Here is a 21,623-nt window from a genome sequence, read left to right on the forward strand (position 1 = left end):
ATCATTTTTTTACTATTAAGCTTTTTACAATTTATTAAATTATGTTATGAGATGCGCATAGCACTTTGACTTATTCGGATAATAAGACAGCTTCTGCAAACTTGGCAGCACTGTCGTCAACAATTTTCCGAAACGTTTGTTATTTTGCGCGCTGACATTGTTTTTGTTTACATTTCTCATTTATGTTTTAAGCCTAATTTTTAATTAAATTAATAAGTTTCTAATAAAAGTGAACTATGAATAGCACGGCAGATGAATTAAATTCTACTCAGGCGTTGGATCGAAAACAGCGTCTGAAGGATTTGATAGACACCAACAGGGAAATCCGTAAGTCACTGATACCTAAACAAAACAAGACCATATACATGTATGTATTAAAATATAACATCATTCAAAAATATATATTTTTATATATGTGTGAGACAATATGATTTGGAACTATATCTTTGATCCCTCCAAAAATATAGCTACAATGATTTATTTTTATACCCTGAACAGGGTTTATCAAGTTTGCGATGAAGTTTGTTGCACTCAGAAGGAAAGATCGAAAAACCGATAAAAAAAATAAAAACTTGTATGTATGAATGATCAGCATAACGAGCTAAGTCGATTTAGTTATGTCTTCTGTTTATACGCGAACTATTCCCTCAGTTTTTGAGATGTTCTTAAACTTTGCACAAATCCTTTCCCCTCTAAAAATCTGATAAACTGTCGGAGCCGAAACCAGACCACAATAGCTGCCACACAAACTGAAAGATCAAAATGATGTCGTATGAAACAGTTTCCGCAGTTTTTAGATCGGTTCCCATAGCATATAGCTGCCATACTGACTGATCAAAATCAATGTATTGAAAACTTTTTCATCTGAGAAAATATCTTTACAAAACTCTATGTGTGAAGAGTTATATCTTGTTTACGTTTTATCTTGTTTACTCTACAAAAAATAAACTTATCTAGATTTCAAAAAGTTGCTTTTATTTTTATGCACATATATGTGATATATCGCAAGCTGTTCAGTCATTTAGATGAGCGCCCAGTCCCATCTGTTGTATAAATGTATAGAGGCTGAACGAAAACTTTGCAATCTGAAAAATATTTTAGTTTTATAAAATAATTAATAGTCTTAAATTAGAATCTAACCGACACATTTGTAGCCAAATCGACTGGAAACATTTTTAAGGCCCGCAATGGCATATCAGTTTGTGAGCGTTGCAAAAAATAGATTAGCAGCTTGTTAAAACGTTTTCCTTGAGTCATCCAATTGCTGTAAAAAATAGCCATGGAAAGTTTCTTACAGTCCGCTTGCAAATAGGAAGCATTATAACAGGTCGGCCAAATTTGCAACAACACACAAAACAGGTAGATCAAAGAAGTTATCTTGGTGGTTATATCACCGAAAATCGATATGTTTATCATCGTGGTGCTCATGATGGCTGCGGCTATACAGAACTGAACAAACATTGTCACCGATATTACAGGTTGCACCATACGCACCAATCTATCATAAAACAATTTCAATATTTTAATATTTTTGTTTTTTCTATAATACATATTTTACTTTTATATCTGCGAGCAAACCTTAATATTTTCTGGTGTATAATAATGCATTGCTGAAGCTCATGATAGTTTGCATCCTCACTTTTATCCAATACATTTCCTAAACGACTTACACGGCGTGCCAGCAGTTGTACTTGTGTGCGTATAATATAAATATATATGGCTGGGTAGGAATCATTAATGACTTGATGAAGCAGTGAAAAGTAAAGCGTCGCGCCATCAAAACTCAACTGCAACCAGTATTCCCAAGTCGATCTATGCCAATCCACATAAGGTATCCAAAGGGTAAGTGGTGCAAGACCACTCAGTACTGCCGATACTACAGTCAAAGTTCCGTACAGCATATAAGAAATAATGTAACCGAATACAATACGATTGCCTGTAATTGCACAGCGCCGTATTTTGGCTACATCTTTCGATTCACTGTGACATGCATCCAGTTCCTTTAATAACGGCTTCACGCTTTGCAAACGTTGCAGAGACAACGCCAATGTCAAGCTCTTAAATGGCATTCCAATAATATTCAAAGCTGCTTGTACACTATTTAGTATCTCCATAACAGATAGAATACTTCTATAACGTATCCAACCAATATTAAAGACAAATGGTGATAGCACAACAATAAATAGACCGTAATGCCTCGGTGGACTAAGCCCTGCAATTCGAATCGTATTAAACAAGTAAATGAGTGCATCTTGGGAGGCGTACACCCGGTGATCACGACCTTTTAACAAATCTAACATTTTTCAATTGGCGTGCTTATGTTTAGTACCATCATTTTTATAGCTATCCAACTTATAATATGAGATTAATTTGTTTCTGTTTTATTTTTATACCCTGCACAGGATATATTAAGTTTACCACGAAGTTTATAACATCCAGAAGGAAGCGACTGATACCCTATATACATATATAACTTATCAGGGCAACGGGCTGATCGAATTTATAGATGTCTGACGGTACAAACTTGTCCCGCAGTTTTTGAGATATGGATCTGAAATTTTACACACGTCCTTTTCTCCTCAAGAAGCTGCTCATTTAGCTTTCATACTAACTGATCGATCAAAATTCACTCTTTGTATAGAATTTTTTGTTGCGTAGAGTGTATTATAGCTACAGTGTAAACGAATTTAACGTATTTTTTGTTAGCTATATTTAGAAATTTAGTGACTTAAACTAACCTAAATTAGAATCCTCAAACTTTTAATTGATTGTATTTAAAATAAACTTTTATAATCTCGCGTGTCAAGCTCTGCAAACAAGCGTGTAACTGTGAAAAGTTCGGGAAGAGTAAACTAAGGTTTACATTGCTATGCGTATTCAGGAAGAATTTGACTACCTTTTTAGTCATTATAATATTAAATATACTATCACGACAAAATATTAGCTTCATTTAGCCTCAGTGACTTTTCATAAATTTCCAAATATATGCTTTTAAACAGCGCCTCGACTTAAAATATAAAACAATATAAATAACTATTATTCACTGCGTCCAAATGTGTAGTCCCCTGAAAATTCAAATAGAGTAAAAGAGCTTATGTGTAGATTTTTTTTGCTTTAAACATTATATGAATGCTTATTTTGTGCGATAATCGAGAGTTACCTGCTCCACAGAAACCCGTTTGACAGAACAGAGTATCGAAGAGACACTTAACCAACTATCGAAGGTCGTAAAAAATTCGGATCTGATTCATGGCGAGGGCAATGTCACCGATCGCGCGGAGCACACCAGCGAAGTTATGCGTGACGCGCAATTGCTGAAGATGAACCACGAACTGATGTCCAAAGTTTTTCAACAGAGTTCATTAATGGGAGCTTTCAGCGAGCAAATCTATCAAAATGCAATCGTAAGAAGACAAAACTAATTCCAAAAAGTAACAAATTTTATTCATCTAATATATGTATATTTCCATTGCAGCGACAAACTGTGGCCACACAAGGTCAGGATAATTGGAAGCCCTTCACAGAGATCGCTTGCGCTATAGCGCGTATGGCACGCGCGAAATCCACAATGCTCGGCGCGTATAGAGTTGAAGTAAAAGAACGTGTGACAAAAGAGCGACAACCACGCAAGCGGAACGAACAGGTGGGTTACCAAAGAATAGTGAAAATATCAAAAAAATACACTCGCAATTATAATAATTTATACAGGCAGAGGAGAAACGTCCTGAGAACATTGATAAGCTGCAGCGCAAGGACAAGGGTGCCAATAAGTTAAATATTGTGGGCAACCAATTGCGTCAAATGTTAAACAGCAACGGCGGACGCGCCATACCTTACTACAAACTCATTATAGATCCGAATAATTTTATGAATACCGTAGAGAATGCCTTTCAAATCGCTTTTTTAGCGCGTGATAATCTGATCGCGATTGAAACAGGCGAGGACAGCTTTCCCCATGTGCGGCTAGCGCATAGCGACGAAGTGAAAGCAGTCAAAGAGACTACACAAGCCATCTGCACCTTGAACCTTGAGAAATGTCGCGTAAGCATACACATTTAGTTGCAAGATAAACACTTTTTTTTTATAAAGTTTATTTTTACTTAGGAAATGATACTTTTCTATGACATTAAACAGCCAATGCTTACAATTGAAAGTAATGAGGACGATTGATTCGGTTTTTAAGACGCACAGTTTTCATCTATCCAAACGACACCAACCATGTACAATGTGAGAAGTACAATTAATAACTATTTGTTTTCAGAAAGAATATTTTTAATATACTATTTTTTTTTTAAATAAATCGAGAGAATTTAATATTTTTACAAACATATTTTTGTTACAATTTAATATAAAATTTAATTTCCATCAGCCAATAGGCAAACCCACTTGCTTTCTAGAAAAAAAGATACCTGACTTGCTTAATGTGTATTGGCGCTATCCACTTTCTTATAAAATAAAATTCAGCATTTTTCTGGGCTCATATCGTAGAAGACCATTTTTCTGCATTTGAGTATGTCGCATACATTTATAATGCCAAAATATATATAAAATGCAATGTGTACATTAAAAACAAATGAAAATTAATGCTTGCCATGAAGATTTGTATTATATGTTTTTCATGGTTAAACATATCCGAGTTGTTCTAAGATTTTTAAATTAAGTTTAGCCACTTAGTTATTGCGGGCTTAAAATGATTTTACTCCCTTTTTATCAAATAGGCAACAATCAATCAATTTGCGTACAGTATTCACTTATATTTATAATAAAATCAATTTGTTATAGAAATTTGTCTGTAATTTATCCCTCTTGTCCGAAGTCTTCGGTGAATTTACGCAGCTTAACTAGATCATCATCGTTGACAGTGGGTTTTGTACGAGACAATGATTTCAACATGTCGCGCTGAAAAGTGAAAGCATTTAATTTACCAATTATTTTCGTCTCAAAATACTTTTCGGTTTGACTTTACCATAGTAACTGGTGGCTCGAATAACTTATCACTAGGCACATCCATCCAGGACATTTCAGTTGCGCCGTCATCACCAGGCGAGCAGGGCACCAACAAGTCATCAACTATAACCTCCTTATTTGTTGGTGACGGACCAGTTACCCTCTATAAATATTGAGAAAGAAAATTTAGTTACACTAGTTCACGAAAATTGCGTTTGAAGCAGAACCTTGAAGTGTGTGGCGGTTTGCACTTTACGCACTGGTTCCATAAGAGCGTCGCGCACGACAATGGAAATATCAGCGCCTGAGTAACTGTAAATATTTTTATGCAATTAATATCATTACCGGCTAATTATGTTCAATTTCTTTACCCATCTGTTTTTGATGCTAGTTCTTTGAGATCAGCCTCGGTTAAAACGTGTGTGGTATTACCCAAATGTATCTTAAACATTACCAGACGAGCGTGAGCCTCAGGTAATGGAATGTAGATACGCTTTTCGAAACGTCGACGTATAGCTGAATCCAATACCCATGGTATATTAGTGGCACCAAGTACCAGAATACCATCTGTATCATTGCCAACACCTTGCATTTGCACCAAGAACTCTGTTTTGATGCGTCGCACACTGTCGTTTTCATTATCCGAACGTGCCGAACACATGGAATCAATTTCATCGATGAAAATAATTGATGGTTTATGTTGACGTGCTAATTCGAAGAGATTTTTGACCAACTTTTCGGATTCACCTAACCATTTCGACATCAAATCCGAACTGGAAACTGAGAAGAAAGTTGAATTGTTTGCCTCTGTGGCAACAGCTTTGGCAAGATATGATTTGCCGGTACCAGGAGGACCAAAAAGCAGAATACCTTTCCAAGGTATACGTTTGCCCGTGAATAGATGTGGGAATTTGATTGGCAAGATAACTGCCTCTTTAAGGGCCTCTTTTGCAGCATCTAAACCAGCTACATCGGACCACTTGACGTGCGGCTTCTCAATTACTATTGCGCCTTCTAATTTACTTTGAAGTTTCTTCTTTTCAGGATCTTCGCCATCTGAATCACTATCATCCTTTTTATCTTTGTCATCTCTAAAAATGTTTGTGTGTTATTTGAAATATAATATATGACACCAAATCTTAATCGCTTACTTCGAGCTTGATTCACCCTCCTTTACAGGTTTTTTCTTGCCTTTCTTGAGATATTCTTTAAGTTTTTCAGCTCGATCCAAATACTGTAGGCACTTGGCACGAATTGAGTCCTTGGCTTTCTCACCTTGTGCCTCATCTATAAATCAAAATCAGAAAATCAGTTAACCGTATATCAATTTCTTTCACTTTCGTACATTTGATTGCATGTAGAAAATACTCTACGCCATGTTCGTAGAGACGTAAAGCCTCAGCATAATTTTTGTTGCGGTCTTCTTCTGTCGCTTTGGTCACCAAATCAATAGCTTTTTGCAAAGTCGTGCCTGAGGCCATTGTTGACACGTCACTGCAAAATACATAAAGCAAAATATATAGTATTTATTACTTTTTGATTGATATCTAGCAATGTAAGTCCTGCCCAGCTGACTTCATAATAATGACATCACTGATGAAACCACAATCACCACGGTAATGAGATAGAAAACATTGTAACTTCAAATCGATAATCAAATTTAAATTATATTTGCAAAACATCATTTGAAAAAAGGATTTTTAGAGACACCAATAGACATTTTTCTTAATTCAAAAAAATTTATAATGTGCATATATAGGTACAATTTTAGATTTTATGAAAAAACAAACATCAGCAATGACTAATCGACGCGTATAATTCCCAAAATATTTTCGCTTTTCAATGTAGTAGCTCTATTTCGTAGCGTTTGTAATCTATCGTTCACTGTTTCGTTTTATATTTTTGATCTTTAAAACATTCACACCTTTTAAACTTTTATTCGAACTAAACACTTCAGGCGAAATGTATTAAATACACGCTGTAATTTTTATAAAAAACGTAGATTTTTCAAAAGAATTTATACAAAAGATGATTCCTCCAGTCAGACCTTCGTTGTTTCGCACTTTTTCTTATAATCACTCATTCGTTGCGCATTTGACATTTATTGCATTGCAACATGTCGCGACTGGTTTGTCTTCGCCGCTGATTCAAACTGCAGGGTTGTATGAACACACATGCATACAATTTTGTAAATGATTATTTAATTCAAAAATTTTATAATTTATTTAATAATTACGATTTCTATTCCAAATTTGTATTTTATCGGAAAATTCAAATAGTGGAAAGTCAACCAGTAACATAATATTTGTTTTATAATATATTCATTTTATTTGTATTATTTTTTAATTGGTTAAACTTATTTAAAACACATTTAGATAGTAACATTAATATTGTTAAAATAATCTGGTCAGTTTGAATTTTATAGTTTTTGTTTTGGTTACCAATTTCGATTTTGTTTTGCTCGACTTAAAAGAAACAAAAAACGATACATGTATTTTGCAAACGCAAAGCATCATGATGGTTTGTGATAAATGAAAATCAAATGTGAAGAGAAAATGTGCCAATATAAATAACATTAGATAAGCACGATATAATAAAATTGATGCTGCGGTGACAAGTGGTGCTAATTAGCTTACACATGTAAGAATATATTTGAACTTCAATCTTATATAACGTATTAACTATGCTATTTCTCGCTTAAACTAGAGCCGCCTCTTCTTATTTGGTAAAAATGAGCAAAGAATACGACGTGTATAGGGATAGCAAATTGCGGTACTTAGGTAAGCACTCAAACTTTGAATAATTTGAAGCTAACGGTATATGGATGTACTTATAAATTTATAAAAACAATTAGCATACGTACAAATTGCCCAAATCTTACGTAATAACTGAATAAATGCTATTATATCACACAAAGGATACTCCAACGAGGTAGGAGAAGCATTCCGCCCACTTATACATCGCAATTTGGTGCGTGCATCCTATTTACTGGCCACGGCTTATGTATGTGCTGATGCTGTTGATAAATCAGTCAAGGAACATCAACGCGGAAGCAGCACCAAACAAATAGCCGTTGTTACTGGTGATGTATTCACATGGCAAATGGTCGCCTCTGTCATCATTCCCGGCATCACAATAAATAGGTAAACATGAAAAATATCCCAAGTTGCTAAGGAAGTACGTATATTACTTTTCTTTCATACAACATTTCTAGAATAACTTGGCTGACTGGCTATTTGATTCGTAAAGCGGAAGTTAAAAAAGCTTTTGGAAAGATATTACCCACCGCAGTTGGTTTGTGTTCAATTCCATTAATAATCGGTCCCATAGATAGATTTACCGATCATCTAATGGATGATACATACCGAAAATGGTTAAGCTAAAAAGTACTGTTTTAGCATTTAAGCTTTAAATGTTGTTTACTGCATAGGTGCAATATATTTACATCCTTTTTAGTATTTCGTAATGAAGCTCTATTTTCTATTTTAAAATGTTATTAAACAAATGTTGCAATATTGTAGAAAGATGTTAGTATGAATAAATACCTATACAACTCCTCAAAGTCATTTATCCTTAAGTGCGGATGTAGGCCAATTACCATACAAATATTTATTACTTTTTTTTAGTGATATAACTACGAGGGGAGTCGAACTCAACTTTGACACACGCATTCTGAGATTAGCAAAAAATTCATACTTCGTATATTAGCAAAAGTTGTCTTTATCATAAACTGTAAAACAGTGGCCTTTCTATTGGACACCGGTTTACCAAAAAATTCTCAGAATAGTAGGTTTACGTAATGCGAACGGATAAACATTCTGCAAATACATTTTTAATATAACCGCTGTCTTATGTGAACATCTACATATGCAAGTATACAAATGTTTCTCACATTTTTCGTGTTTTGCCGATATTCGTCTTAAATACATAATCCTAATCCACTAAAAGTCACAAAAATATTTTAGAAAATACATGATTTATGAATAATCGAATAAATCCTCAATATAGATTTTGAAAAAATGTCAAGAAAAAATACAATTAAACTGAAACAAGAGCACTTTGTAATTACATATGAAAAATAAATTACAAAAATTGCACCTTCGAAAGCAATCAATTATGATCCAAACGGTTTAATAGTTGGCTCTCAAGTAAGAACCATTTGCACTTTGTTTCTAGACACTCAAACGAACTGTAACAAGCTGTGAAAAATATTCAGTCAGATCTAAATTTCAATTTTATTTTTTATTGAAAATTTTTAAGCTGAAAACCGTTTTATATATAAAAATTTGCATAAAAGGAAATAATTAAAATTAAATTGATAAAACTACTTGCAAACTATGTCCTCGCTACGCATAACAAATTGGCTAACAAAATCTCTGCTGAGATTTCGAAATGTGAAAAATTTCCAACAAGTCTATCTGAGGTGCTACGCCGATGATTCGCGTGTGACGGTAAGCGCCAACTAATTTAAACCGTTTCAAATACATACGATAGGCCAATGCTCGAAACACTTGTTGTGATGACATCTTAAATCTCTTTATTATACCACCATACAGAAAGGACTTGTGATCGGCCTATATCAGAAGGAGGGCGAGAAGGAGGCAAAGCTAACGTCGAGTGGAGAGAAATTCGATGACCGTGTGCAGGGCAAAGTATCTGAGTTAATCAAAGAGTGAGTAGAAAATATTACCATATCGATTTTAAGTTTGACGCACAAGTGACCAATACTAATTCATGTCGTGGCCATTGTGTTTTCGTGTGAACGTAGAACGAATCTATCTGGAAGGTTGGGCAGAGGAAAGGTTTTCAACAATATTGATCAGGAATTTCGATCTATAGCAGTGGTCGGTGTTGGACGTGAAGGCGCTGGTTTCAATGAGTTGGAAATGTTGGATGAAGGCATGGTAAGAAGATAAATAAGGTGGATGGGGCTCAATTACTGACAGTTAGTAAGAAATCAATTTAACAATAGAGATTTTTGCGTTGAAAACATTTTGGAAAATTTGACATTTGAAAATTTTGATTTAAACTGTCATTGAAAAAAATTGACAGGAAAATCTTGTTTCATAAAAAAAATAAATTACAATGATCATTTATGTAACGAGTTTTCAAAGTAAGCAATTTTGCATGGGAAGCGCATAGATGTTTGAAAACAATTATTAGTTTTAATACAATAAATAAATGTAATGAATATATAACCTCAAAATAATACCAGCTACTATTGAGATATAGTAAAAGTACTATTTCTATAAACTAACGAAAATTTCTATAAACCAGGAAAATGTTCGCGTAGCAGCTGGTGTCGGTGCACGCAGCCTGCAGATGCAAGGCTGTTCAGAGGTTTTTGTGGATTCAATGGAATATCCCGAACAAGCTGCTGAGGGTAGTGCTTTGGCGATTTGGCGTTATCAAGATAATAAAATGAAAAAAGACCGAACAATAATTCCCAAATTAGAATTGTACGACTCACCCGACATAGACGCTTGGACACGTGGTCTATTTAAAGCCGAAGCACAAAATCTTGCACGTCGTCTTAGTGACGCACCAGCCAACCAAATGACCCCAACTACATTTGCACAAGCCACCGTCGATGCCTTATGCCCATGCGGTGTAACTGTGGAAATTCGTACAATGGAGTGGATAGAGCAGCAACATTTGAACTCTTTTCTAATGATTGCGAAAGGCTCGTGTGAGCCGCCAGTCTTACTGGAAATCAGCTATTGTGGCACAGCTCCCGAAGATAAACCAATATTGTTGTTGGGCAAGGGTATGACATTCAATAGGTGAGTATAAAGTAGATAAATAAAGGGTAAATGAGCATATAAAGTACATAAAATAAGGAACTTGAAATTGAAATAAATGATAATAATACATAAGAAGTTATTAACAATTTGTATACTAAAATATATTTATTCCCTGATTTCAGTGGCGGTCTCTGCTTGCGTCCATGCAAAGGAATGGATGAATACCGTGGAGCCATGGCCGGTGCTGCTGTTGTAGTCGCTTCCATTCGTGCCGCCGCGGCTCTATCGTTGCCTATTAACATTTCCGCTGTTATACCACTTTGCGAGAATATGCCCTCGGGCATGGCTTGCAAGCCAGGTGACGTAGTCACGTTACTCAACGGCAAATCATTGGCGATACGCGTAAGTAAACTAACAAACCGAAAACATTAAAAAAAAATTATGATTTTCAATGCTGATTTTCTTATCTAGGACACGGATAAAGCTGGCGTCGTGGTGATGGCTGATCCATTGATCTATGCACAGACTACATACAAACCACGTCTGGTGGTCGATGTGGCTACGCTTGGTAAGGGTGTCAAAAAGGCGTTGGGTGGTGGAGCTACGGGCATATTTTCAAATTCACATTACATTTGGAAGCAATTCCAAAAGGCTGGCTCACTAACTGGCGATCGCATGTGGCGCTTGCCATTGTGGAACTACTATAAATATTTGGTTACGAGTGAGTACAAACACTTGAATAATAATAACGGTTTATATTTACTGTATACTAACTGTTTAATATTTATTTATTTATTGTTTTTGCCAGACCATGTTAGTTTTGATGTCAGCAACAATGGTTCTGGACCGGCTTCATCTTGCCTGGCAGCGGCAATATTGCACGTAAGCTTCGAGTTTCTCGTTTTTATTTTTTACTTTTTTGTATTATAGTAAATATAATTACTTTAATTCTATATAGCAATTTGTGCCTTGTGTCGATTGGGCTCATTTGGATATACGGGGCGTGGGTATGTTGACAAAGTACGGTACTCTGCCATATTTGTTAAAAGATCGCATGACGGGCCGCCCAACTCGTACCATGATACAATTCCTATATCAAATGGCCTGTCCAGACCAACAGAAGTAGTAGTAGAAGTAAGCGTATAAACGCCAAATTTTCTACTCACCAAACCCTGCCACGACGCGCCTGAGAGAGGCCCTCAAAGGAGAAGAAATGTATTTGTATATGAAGATGTGTAGTAATGTCCTGAGGTCAAAATTTTATCTGTGTTTTAATTGTTTCTTTCTTAATCATTCTAAATGGCGATGTTTATATATTTTTGATTATTGCTGTGACATGTTCTACTCAATGCAAATACATATATTTTTAAAATATGATTTGTATTAAAAATTGTGTTTTCCGGTTTTTATTTATTAGCATTATGTACAAATATGATAGGTAGGCATGATATGGTGTAAAAATTTAAAAAATATGGTAAAATTTTATCAAAATGGATAAACGCCAAAAACTCTGCAAAATAGTAGATTCAGATTTACATTATGTTTAAGATTCGAAAATTTTGAAAATATAAATATAAAATTTTAAAATGTAACAAAATTAATTGTGAAGAAAACTATGAATTTTTTTAAAGCCAAATCATTAATAAAATACTAATCCAGTAAATAAGGACTGTCTAAGGCGCCAAGTCCCGCTGCAACACCGCCCTCGTTCGCAGTCGAGAGTTTCGTGCGCAGCATATGACCCGCTTGATAATTGCAAATCACATTATCTACATCACCCAGTATTACGCCAAAAATGCCCAGCTCTGACACGAGATCCACCACTTCTGGTGGCGATTTGCCACCCGGACGTATCATGTAACCCTTGGATATTGGTGGCTGAATTAGATCCATAAGAATCCAGGCGGCGCGTTCAACGCGACTCATTTTCTGCAAATCACAAAGCAAACAATGAAATATGCGCTTGTAAATAAAACACAGTATATTTGGTAAGCGTCGAAATTGTTGTTTTTTCTCACATAATCGAAAATTAATTATTTTGACATAAAAAAGAAAGTGTTGACCTCGGTTGTCCCCAAGCTATAATATAATATATGCTATAGTTATCCGATCTGAACAATTTGTTCGGAGATCATAGAAATGCCTTTGTCAACAATATACATATATATGTACATATATATGTCAAATTTCCTGAATATCTCTTGTTAAATAAAAATGTTTTCAAACCAAAAACTGGATTTTGATCTGTCAGTTTGTATGACAGCTATATGCTATAGTGGTCTGAACAATTTGTTCAGAGATTTTAGCAATTTCCTGGAGAATAATTTATTGCAAATTTCGTGAAGACTTCTCGTCAAATAAAAAGGAAAGAAAATATTTTTCAATAAAGTAACACTTACCCGCAGTGCATCTGGAATGTCAGCGCCATAAACATTATTACCACCGCCTTCGCGCTGTGGCTTCAGTACAAAACGTTCCGGTTCTTTCAATGCCATTTCGTATGAGGCATTGCCTGCTTCAGAGTCGTCCAACGAGTAGAGCCCGGTGAAGATTTGACCCACAGCTTTTATCTGGAATAGGAAGATGTTTTCTTTTCACTCAATCTTAAATGAGTTATCAATTTGGTTATTCCTACTTTTTCTGGGTCGCTTATAAATCGCTCCAGCATTTCTGGTTGAGCAAGCGCTTGCTGCACCTTCTTGGTACCGGCCAAATGGTAGTGTATGGATGGACATTTTATCGCACGCGAACACTCCATCATATAGCGTGCATCCCATTCATCTTGTGAGTGGTAGTGCTGAGGTTCATAGCCGGCGCGGAAATAAATGACAGCCACTTCGTATTCACCGCTGTAAAGGGATGATTTTTTTAGGATAAGATTTTATTTTATTTGGCAAGATAATGGGGATGGTCGAGGATGTTGTGATTATTTTTAAAAAACTTTTAATTGATCAGGTTAATAGTTCCGAAGATATGAGCATATTTGAAGGATTTTTCTAGCTTAGTGTAATCGGCACCCAAAACTTTATACGTCGCTTTCTCGAAATACTATTTTCAGAGTCGACGAGGACCGATCGACGTGAAATTTTCAGATGACCATCTAAGATCTATTTGTCAGGTAATGATCGATTATTAAGCCACGCCGGAGCTTAAATGTTACACAGAAAAACGACTTCTCTTTCGGAATATGTCCAAAATAAAAATTTTCACTAGGTCTTCATTATCTGTATTCATTTATATGTAGTAATAATTATTTTTTTGGATTTGATATAATTTTTAGTAGAAAAATCTTCCTCATCGCCCTACACTTTTTTCAGAGATTTTCCGGAAACCGACTGCAGGATAAGAGAATTCAAAGTTTTTGAAAATGAATTGTCAATTATTTAAATTAATATTTTAAAAAATAGCCTCTTCAAAAAACAACAATCGCAAAAAAAACATTTTTTTTCGAATTGCAAAATATGAGTACATATAACAAAGATCTTTTTAGAAAGTTTTAGTACTTATATGGATACTAATTGTTCAATTACAATAACTTACAGTAAAAGTTCTTTATTTGGTCCCAATTTGCCCTCTTTATGCACCTCCGTTAGAGTACGACGTAATACTTTAATATCTGGGCGCTGTTCGCGTATATAAAACTCATGGAAACGCTGTAATATACATATGTAAATATATATTTATTTATTATTATATGTGACCTGGTCTACGGAAAGGGGGCTTAGGTGTTAAAAAATCAATTTTCACTTTTTAGTTGATTAACGAGTTTGTTTATTTTTAACAGCTGTTTCCCAGAAAACTAGTTTTCGCACGTTAGCTCCCTTTTCCCTTTTCGTAGACCAGGTCACACACATACATATATATTAATTTTATATAAAAAAAATCAGTAGAAAGTGTGCTTTAAAATAGTTTACGCACCTGATCGCAAATATTGTAGGAAACATCTTCGATGACAAAAAGAATAACCGCTTTGGGCTGAGCATATACTTCCCAAGCTTTGATCATGCCACCACAAAGGCCGGACAAAGCAGTATTTTCGGGCATCTAGGAGAAAATAAAAGAGTCGTTAATATTTTGTTTTATGAAATTAGCAAAAAAAAACTTGTATATTTACATTCTTAATTTTATCCGCATGCCCCAACTCGCTCATCACAAAGCTATAGAGGCAGGAGAGAGAGAGAATATATATGGATCCTATTAGAAATATTTAAAATATAGGGTATATTATATTTAGACATATTATTCAGTTGTTTATAAAGAGCACTTAAGCACACAGATAAGTTTAAAAGTTAACGGTAATTTTTAAAATTATATAATGTCTACAATTGCGTCAAAAACCCGACTACACACTATGTATATATTATATGAGCAAATAAATAAATAAGAGGCGTTTTGAACTAAGCACGGTCTCAAGGCCAACTAAAATATTCTAACCGATTTTGAAACTATAATTATATATACATATGTACATGGACGGTTGTCTAACATAACTATTTGTTTTTAGATAAATAAATAAAAAACAAGAAAAATAAATTACGTGCAATAAGTTGGAAACTAAAGCGTAGGAAATGATATAAGTTGGTATTCACAAATATTAAGCAAAGCTACAAATATTTAACCAGCGCTAAGCTTTGAAAAAATAATATACATAGTTAATATACATAATTAGTTAATTAGCTGAAAAATTGGTTGTACTTTGTTTGCGCTTACACAGAAAAATTTTAAATACATACATATGTACATATAAAGCATATAAAACAAAATATAGAAAAATAAAGGAGAAAAAATATAAATTGATGTTGTTGAAAAAATGAAAATACCTCTGCAGAGGCATCATATGTGTGGAGATGCCACCGAAACTAGAGGCAATCGTGTTGATTTCAACTTGTTTAACTGAATTGTCTTCGAACATGTGAGCCAAATAGTCGGAACGTAATAAACCGAGCGAATAAGCCTGAAAATTGATACACATACAAAGATTTACTTCATAAGAAAAATACGTTAAATGATTTAATGGAACATTAATTGTTGGTAAATTTACGAGCATAAGTGACATATTGAGCAAATGATGACACTCAATTCATAAACCACCATGACCGCTACCGACTACGTCAGTTATGAGCTGAACTTGGTGCTTGCCAATTATTGCTTTGATGTTTAGTGAGTTTGCTTTCGATTTGGTTTTTTTTTTTGGTGGAATTGGTGGTGGGATGCGTTTGCGATGCGATGTAAGCAAGTCTTTTAGTTGATTGAGTGATTTGATTTGATTTGGAAAAATGAACGTGCTAGCATAAATTGCGAAATGGCTTATAAAAAATGTGTATTTACAATGCTAAGGATCTAATAATCATTAAAATAAAATTTGAAAGCAAAATTTAGTTGATATTACTAAATTCACTTGCTATTCTACGTTCAGATTTGATAATGGCTTATGTAAAGAAGAAATCACAACGTAACGCTTAAATACTTTGCGGCGTTGCAGTTGATTGCACTTTGCCTGTTTTTAAAACGTTTCGATTGCACATCTGATATCACATCAGCTGTTTATATCATTAAAAAAAAAATCCGAAAATTCCCCGGCCAAACTGTGTGCCAAACAAATGCAAAAATATTAATAGTAGAGTTTATAAAAATACATACATATGTAGAAGAAATGGGCTGATTAGCAAAACAAAATGGAAAAACAAAATCCGCAGCAAAAGGAACAATAATAATAATAAATAAGAAATAAGGTTCATAAGCAAAAAAAAAAAAAAAATTCATGCGTTGGGGCACAGTTAATAAGTTTCTAAATACAATAAAATTATATTAAAATGCAATTTCATTATTAAATTCTATTCTTCTAAATTTATTATTTTAAAATAAGACAAAAAATACGTTGCTTATGCTAGGCTATAAATAAATATTTAATCGAAAAAATTATGTTTTGATATACTTGATATCCTTTATACTATATAAATGAATTTATATGATGATTCATAACTATAAATCACAAAATAAATCGCTGAACTTGTCATCTACAATTAGCTGAAGCTGATGTTCCCATAATATGCATGTTTACGTAACTTGAAAGGACCTGAATTTACATCTGATCAGGAACAGAAAACTGCATTGTCAAATACATTGTTGGGGTACGTTTGATGTTGTGACAACAAAAACAACAACAAAAAAGTAGTAATTTTCAAAAAAAAATTGGCGTTATGTTATCGATATTTTTGAGATTTAAATGCAGTTAAATATTGAAATATTTTGCAATAAACAAATAATTAAGTTTTGATGCTAATAAAATATTAACAAAAATATCAAAGAACGTGAAGAAACAAAAAATAATACTCTTCACAGGTGCTTTTCTTGAAGCATAAAAGGTATAAAAAGATCTTTATCTCGATTTTGATCGGTCAGTTTGTAAGGCAGCTACATGCTATGTACATGCTAAATTTCGTGAAGATATCTCGTAAAATAAAAAAGTGTTCCACTTAAAAGCTGGATTTTGATTAAATAGTTTGGGTGACAGCTATGTATATGCTTGCGTCAAATGAGCAGCTACTTGGGTAAAAAAGAACGTGTGCCCAATTTCAGATGGATATATAACAGACTAAGGGGTACTCGCGCTGTTGTTGTTGTTATAGTGGCAGAATTCTGCCATGTTCACTGTCCTTGTCCGGATAAAAAATCCGGGTCTGTTACGGTCTGACTGTCGTGGGAAAGCGTATATAGAAACAGACGGACAGATGACTCAGTTCATCATGCTGGTCACTTATAACTAGATATATGTATGTACATACTTCGGGCAATCTTATATACCCTGTTTATGATATAAAAGAGTCATATACATATGTACATATGCACATAATAAGAAAATATTTAAAATTCTTTAAAATATATATTCTTCAAAAAAACGGAGAAAACTTGCGCCGTAAAAGTAATAACAACGATAATAGCTTGAAAGGTGATGAATCGAACAAAAACTAAGATAAGTAAAAGAAGGGTCAATCATCTTTGTGTTGTTGCTTTTACTTTCAATTTTGATAATAGAGCAGAACTCAAGCAAGGAAGTAGTGAATAGAAGATCGCCCTATTACCTAAAGATAATTGGATCAATTAACTTTTAATAATGATTTTTTTTCTTTGTTACTACAAAGTAATTGTTTTGAAATCCTTTGGTAATAATATAAATGTTATTTTTTAGTGGCTCGCTTCTTTCTTAGATTAGAATAAAAAAATTTAAAAAAAATAATAAAAAATCATGCAAGCATTTATGAAAAATCAAAAACCATTATACTACAATCAGGGTTGCAAATTTAGTTATACAAAAATTTTACATTAAAAAATATATTTTTCTGAATTTTTCATTTCTTGTTGGGATTAAGAGTAGCCTTTTAAAGTTTGATCCAAGGTGTTTGGGATTAAAATTTTTATTTTTTAATTCGATTTGTATAATTTTTTTTTCGATATATGGACTATTTTTCCCGTATTTGGGATTAGAAAAAAAAATTAATCAAATGTTAATTCAATTATTTTTTAATGCATTATTGGCAACCTTGACCACAATAAATGCAAATTATAAAAAAAGCAACATAAAATTAAAAACTAAAAAAGAGCACTTAAATGAACTATACTTAATTAAAAACCGCTATAAAGAGCGGTACGCTCATTTTTCAATATTAACCTAGCATTTATAGAGCAAACTTGTTGTAAAATAATACTAAACGAAAAATGACGCCATAATAAAGATAGGTATGTGTGTACATATGTACATAGTATAAAAACGAAGCTTGTTGAAAAATACGTTTTTTTTTCAATCAAATGCTTAGTGATTTGTAGCTAGCTAATAAATTAAGTACATACAATATCAACGATTTGTTTGGCTACACACTATTGCTACTTTTAAAATATGCCAAGAATAAAATGAAATTAATATTGAATTTTGCACCTTTGTATATTTTTGCTTACTGGTCCTAAATGGCCAAAACCAGAAGCTATAGTGTTAATTTCAACTTGTTTCCAGCAACAGTAGGCACACGGGGCTTGTTTCTCTTTTTCTAGCAATTCTGCACAATTCGTCTCCAACATCAAATCACTGCGCAATAGGCCCAACGAAATTGGCTACATATTATGTTTAGGTAATTGTTTTAGTTTGGTGCATTTTTAAATTGAATTATTTTTTATATTAGTTTTCGATTTTTTTATTGTTTTTTTTTTTAATTTTTATGATAAGTTTTACGGTTTTTTATTAATATTTTTGGTGTTAAAAGTTTTGAGTTTTTTCACGTTTTCATTTTGTGCGATTCATTCGATTGCCAATGAGCGTGTGTGTTCATATGAGCATAAACAAATAATGAAATAATCAAAAAATTAGAAACCATCAGACAAGAAGGTGATATTAACAAATAAATATATATTTATGTAACCAATGTACATGTGTGACTAATTAACTACTGAGGTGGACAAGTAATGGTATGTGAATGTGCGATAAAATGTAATTTATTTAAATGAAATAAGGATATGACGCGCGTGCTTCGGTTTATTGCCTTTGTTGTAATTAATTAATTTCGGTGCTTTTTTGGGGACTTATCAATGGTTTAGCTACCATCCCAAGCTAAGTGAATATTATGTATAGTATTAACTTTCACTTTAATACTTTTTTATTTAATTACTGGAGAATAAAATCTTTATAAAAGCTTTTATTTAAGATTAGCTACGATTAGATTACGATCAGCAGATAATTTAGTGAAGAAATGTGTAGACCTAGCAACTTTCGGGCAATATTATTAACTTCGTGATTATACATATTTTATGAGTATGTGAAACTCTGTTGAGTATTTTGATTTATTTAAGCGACATGGAAGATGAATTGTTTGAACACTCTTCAAATTGATTTCCTGTGACCATAAATTTAAAATTTTTTTTTTGATAAAATTTAATACTTGAACATTCCTTAACAAAATATGCATAATTTTAGATCATATGTTTTTCGCTTTGAAAAAACTCACTTCGAGCCGGCTTAAAACATGAAGGATAATCCATTTATCGAAAACCCTATATACAGGCACTACAAATAACCTTCACTGGCAGTAAAAACAATTCGGTATGTAAATATATTTATAGATTTTCGAATAATAAGGAAATATTCAAGCATAAAGCCTCACGTCATGACGGCGAAATTCAATTGGAAATCATGATTTTCGTAAATTTAAATTTGTTTTTTAAATATAGATTTTAGATATGAGTCTATCAGCAATGGATGATGTAGGCGTAAAATGTACTTCGTGAAAATAATAATTGAAGTTTAATTCAAACAATTTATGAGAGATTATTGTAATCATATAACTGATGCGTAAGTGTTGTCTTACCTGTCCAAAACCATTAGCGAGTACTTTTTTGTAGACATTAAATAAATTAGCAGTAAACTCATCGACTTTTACGGTTTCGGCCAGTGTTGTAGTTAGAAATTCCTCATCATGCGCCACATTATGCATCAATTGATTGATTATGGTTTGCAAATTCCTAGCCTTTTCGAACTCTTTGCGCGGGAATGACGACGGCATCAATATAAATGGTGCGAACTACACATGTAATATAAAATATGTACAATAATATAAATATACATACATATATATAAGATAATTAAACAAGCAAACTAAAAGAACAAAATTTTAAGTATATCTATGCAAACATGATGTACACTATCTGTTTAGTTAATATTAATCTGTAATAAAATCCAGTGTTATGGTTATGAGAATTTGCATGTCATTCACACACACAGCGCAGGGAAGTGTTTGATACTAGAATTTCACAACTACTATAGTACTTACTATTACTAATGTATGTATGTCTAATAGAATAACTGGCAAATTACATTTAGTGCATCCGAGCTGAAGTTGGTTTTGGAGCGCATAGCAGCACCATGCATTATAGCCCAATCTTTCGCCTTTTCCGTCACATCAATCAATGTACGTTCCGCAATTGGCAATGGTATGCAAGGTTCAAGTACCGGTGTTTCCGTCATATTTCCAATAGGTGATCTTCACCATTATTGCAATTAATAAATAAAATAGTTAATATACTTTAAATGTGTATCCGTATGCTATTTGATCAAATTACCAACTATAGGACTCTAAAGAACTTTCAAAACACTGAAGTTTCGACTCACAGTTTATTAACTCCTATAACGCAATACCGTTTTTGTTACCAACTTCTATTACCTTGCGCCTTCAAACCGTTTCGTCACTAATGATTGCCACTACACAATGTCGATGGCTGAAAAAAAAACAAAAACAACTTGTAGGTACTACACCGCACCTACGTCACTTTTATGTGTAAATTAGAGAGTTTAAAAGTATATTTGCACAACTAAGAGCTAGTAAAGCTATGTAATTAGTAGACAAACACTATTTTGCTTATAGATTAAACAAAGCGGGACCATACCAACCTGCTCGGTTTTAACTCTATTCTAAGGCACGTGACTCACGTTACTGGAGAAGTAGAGTTATAGTTTTAATGTTGTAACTGGGTTGGTATTTTAAGGTTTTATATATGTTGAGTTTTAAAACATTTCGCTGCGAACTGACCAAACCACGGATAATTTAGAAACCGAAATGAATAATGTTGTTACTAGTTTACTTGACTAATTGGCAGCCGAAAGTCTTATCAACAAAAACAGCTGAGAGTGATGCCCAATCGCTGGTATTTTTTTATTTTTAATACCGATTAATATTAGGGGTGTTCACTTTACAGAATAAAAAAGTGGAGAACGGAGCAAAGAATAATAGATCAGGTCAAGCTCTTACCCTTTCTTTTTTGATTTTGTCTGAGCTTACTAAATCAAAATTGCACCGGTGACGTATGACGCTTTAGATATTTGTTTTAGTTTCTATATTGGCCCCACTTATTCTGGAGTGTATGACGCCATAACGGCGCAATTTTGCTTCA

The 21,623-nt window shown here is 33.5% G+C and overlaps 6 protein-coding genes across 11 annotated transcripts; 3 read left to right on the plus strand and 3 right to left on the minus strand.

Annotated features, from left to right (window-relative positions):
* Positions 1-113: 113 nt before the first annotated feature.
* On the plus strand, positions 114-4,291 carry LOC126760536 (EP300-interacting inhibitor of differentiation 3). Its single transcript, XM_050476242.1, has 5 exons — positions 114-327; positions 3,172-3,404; positions 3,476-3,643; positions 3,709-4,041; positions 4,105-4,291. Exons 1-5 carry the CDS (start codon positions 237-239, stop codon positions 4,168-4,170), a joined length of 891 nt encoding a protein of 296 aa, XP_050332199.1. The 5' UTR covers positions 114-236; the 3' UTR covers positions 4,171-4,291.
* On the minus strand, positions 974-3,062 carry LOC126760545 (odorant receptor 7a-like). Its single transcript, XM_050476250.1, has 3 exons — positions 1,579-3,062; positions 1,141-1,498; positions 974-1,085 (listed from the first exon to the last, which is right to left on the minus strand). The coding sequence occupies exons 1-3, from the start codon at positions 2,298-2,300 to the stop codon at positions 1,014-1,016; spliced, it is 1,152 nt and encodes a 383-aa protein (XP_050332207.1). The 5' UTR covers positions 2,301-3,062; the 3' UTR covers positions 974-1,013.
* Positions 4,292-4,580: 289 nt separating the features above from the next.
* LOC126760530 (vacuolar protein sorting-associated protein 4) lies at positions 4,581-7,029 on the minus strand. The gene is made up of 7 exons (XM_050476229.1): positions 6,872-7,029; positions 6,293-6,441; positions 6,099-6,234; positions 5,319-6,038; positions 5,175-5,259; positions 4,967-5,110; positions 4,581-4,899 (listed from the first exon to the last, which is right to left on the minus strand). Exons 2-7 carry the CDS (start codon positions 6,426-6,428, stop codon positions 4,798-4,800), a joined length of 1,323 nt encoding a protein of 440 aa, XP_050332186.1. The 5' UTR covers positions 6,429-6,441; positions 6,872-7,029; the 3' UTR covers positions 4,581-4,797.
* A 388-nt stretch (positions 7,030-7,417) lies between these two features.
* Positions 7,418-8,509, plus strand: LOC126760542 (mitochondrial fission process protein 1). The gene is made up of 4 exons (XM_050476247.1): positions 7,418-7,587; positions 7,654-7,727; positions 7,865-8,090; positions 8,162-8,509. Exons 2-4 carry the CDS (start codon positions 7,679-7,681, stop codon positions 8,328-8,330), a joined length of 444 nt encoding a protein of 147 aa, XP_050332204.1. The 5' UTR covers positions 7,418-7,587; positions 7,654-7,678; the 3' UTR covers positions 8,331-8,509.
* Positions 8,510-8,771: 262 nt separating this feature from the next.
* Positions 8,772-12,085, plus strand: LOC126760525 (cytosol aminopeptidase-like). Its single transcript, XM_050476219.1, has 8 exons — positions 8,772-9,398; positions 9,504-9,619; positions 9,716-9,851; positions 10,225-10,730; positions 10,874-11,093; positions 11,163-11,412; positions 11,500-11,573; positions 11,650-12,085. The coding sequence occupies exons 1-8, from the start codon at positions 9,285-9,287 to the stop codon at positions 11,815-11,817; spliced, it is 1,584 nt and encodes a 527-aa protein (XP_050332176.1). The 5' UTR covers positions 8,772-9,284; the 3' UTR covers positions 11,818-12,085.
* Positions 12,055-21,349, minus strand: LOC126760526 (glutathione synthetase-like). Of its 6 annotated transcripts, none has more exons than XM_050476224.1 (11): positions 21,124-21,340; positions 20,897-20,951; positions 20,551-20,716; positions 20,045-20,257; positions 18,625-18,797; positions 14,806-14,848; positions 14,610-14,735; positions 14,232-14,344; positions 13,327-13,540; positions 13,091-13,261; positions 12,055-12,620 (listed from the first exon to the last, which is right to left on the minus strand). In XM_050476224.1, the coding sequence occupies exons 3-11, from the start codon at positions 20,698-20,700 to the stop codon at positions 12,342-12,344; spliced, it is 1,482 nt and encodes a 493-aa protein (XP_050332181.1). In that variant the 5' UTR covers positions 20,701-20,716; positions 20,897-20,951; positions 21,124-21,340; the 3' UTR covers positions 12,055-12,341. The 6 variants fall into 6 exon arrangements, 5 of the variants coding, with proteins under 5 accessions (XP_050332181.1, XP_050332179.1, XP_050332177.1 ...); XM_050476222.1 differs by having other exon boundaries at positions 20,796-20,951; XM_050476220.1 differs by having other exon boundaries at positions 20,845-20,951; positions 21,124-21,339.
* Positions 21,350-21,623: the final 274 nt, after the last annotated feature.

The sequence above is a fragment of the Bactrocera neohumeralis genome, chromosome 5 (genome assembly GCF_024586455.1).
Source record: "Bactrocera neohumeralis isolate Rockhampton chromosome 5, APGP_CSIRO_Bneo_wtdbg2-racon-allhic-juicebox.fasta_v2, whole genome shotgun sequence".
NCBI classification, from domain to species: Eukaryota; Metazoa; Arthropoda; class Insecta; order Diptera; family Tephritidae; genus Bactrocera; species Bactrocera neohumeralis.

What these genes read in the sequence shown, in the direction of transcription:
- LOC126760536 (XM_050476242.1), top strand. Translation starts at nt 237, where the DNA reads ATGAATAGCACGGCAGATGAATTAAATTCTACTCAGGCGTTGGATCGA. An exon ending in CACGCAAGCGGAACGAACAG is followed by an intron (nt 3,644 to 3,708) that starts GTGGGTTACCAA and finishes TAATTTATACAG; the next exon opens with GCAGAGGAGAAACGTCCTGA. An exon ending in TGAACCTTGAGAAATGTCGC is followed by an intron (nt 4,042 to 4,104) that starts GTAAGCATACAC and finishes ATTTTTACTTAG; the next exon opens with GAAATGATACTTTTCTATGA.
- LOC126760545 (XM_050476250.1), bottom strand. Translation starts at nt 2,300, where the DNA reads ATGTTAGATTTGTTAAAAGGTCGTGATCACCGGGTGTACGCCTCCCAA. An exon ending in ATACACCAGAAAATATTAAG is followed by an intron (nt 1,499 to 1,578) that starts GTTTGCTCGCAG and finishes GTTTTATGATAG; the next exon opens with ATTGGTGCGTATGGTGCAAC. An exon ending in ATTTGGCTACAAATGTGTCG is followed by an intron (nt 1,086 to 1,140) that starts GTTAGATTCTAA and finishes AATATTTTTCAG; the next exon opens with ATTGCAAAGTTTTCGTTCAG.
- LOC126760530 (XM_050476229.1), bottom strand. Translation starts at nt 6,428, where the DNA reads ATGGCCTCAGGCACGACTTTGCAAAAAGCTATTGATTTGGTGACCAAA. An exon ending in TTTTCTACATGCAATCAAAT is followed by an intron (nt 6,235 to 6,292) that starts GTACGAAAGTGA and finishes TTTGATTTATAG; the next exon opens with ATGAGGCACAAGGTGAGAAA. An exon ending in GAGGGTGAATCAAGCTCGAA is followed by an intron (nt 6,039 to 6,098) that starts GTAAGCGATTAA and finishes AAACATTTTTAG; the next exon opens with AGATGACAAAGATAAAAAGG.
- LOC126760542 (XM_050476247.1), top strand. Translation starts at nt 7,679, where the DNA reads ATGAGCAAAGAATACGACGTGTATAGGGATAGCAAATTGCGGTACTTA. An exon ending in TAGCAAATTGCGGTACTTAG is followed by an intron (nt 7,728 to 7,864) that starts GTAAGCACTCAA and finishes TATCACACAAAG; the next exon opens with GATACTCCAACGAGGTAGGA. An exon ending in CCCGGCATCACAATAAATAG is followed by an intron (nt 8,091 to 8,161) that starts GTAAACATGAAA and finishes CAACATTTCTAG; the next exon opens with AATAACTTGGCTGACTGGCT.
- LOC126760525 (XM_050476219.1), top strand. Translation starts at nt 9,285, where the DNA reads ATGTCCTCGCTACGCATAACAAATTGGCTAACAAAATCTCTGCTGAGA. An exon ending in GTATCTGAGTTAATCAAAGA is followed by an intron (nt 9,620 to 9,715) that starts GTGAGTAGAAAA and finishes GTGTGAACGTAG; the next exon opens with AACGAATCTATCTGGAAGGT. An exon ending in CTATAAATATTTGGTTACGA is followed by an intron (nt 11,413 to 11,499) that starts GTGAGTACAAAC and finishes TGTTTTTGCCAG; the next exon opens with ACCATGTTAGTTTTGATGTC.
- LOC126760526 (XM_050476224.1), bottom strand. Translation starts at nt 20,700, where the DNA reads ATGACGGAAACACCGGTACTTGAACCTTGCATACCATTGCCAATTGCG. An exon ending in CCTACAATATTTGCGATCAG is followed by an intron (nt 14,345 to 14,609) that starts GTGCGTAAACTA and finishes TGTATATTACAG; the next exon opens with CGTTTCCATGAGTTTTATAT. An exon ending in TTATAAGCGACCCAGAAAAA is followed by an intron (nt 13,262 to 13,326) that starts GTAGGAATAACC and finishes TTCCTATTCCAG; the next exon opens with ATAAAAGCTGTGGGTCAAAT.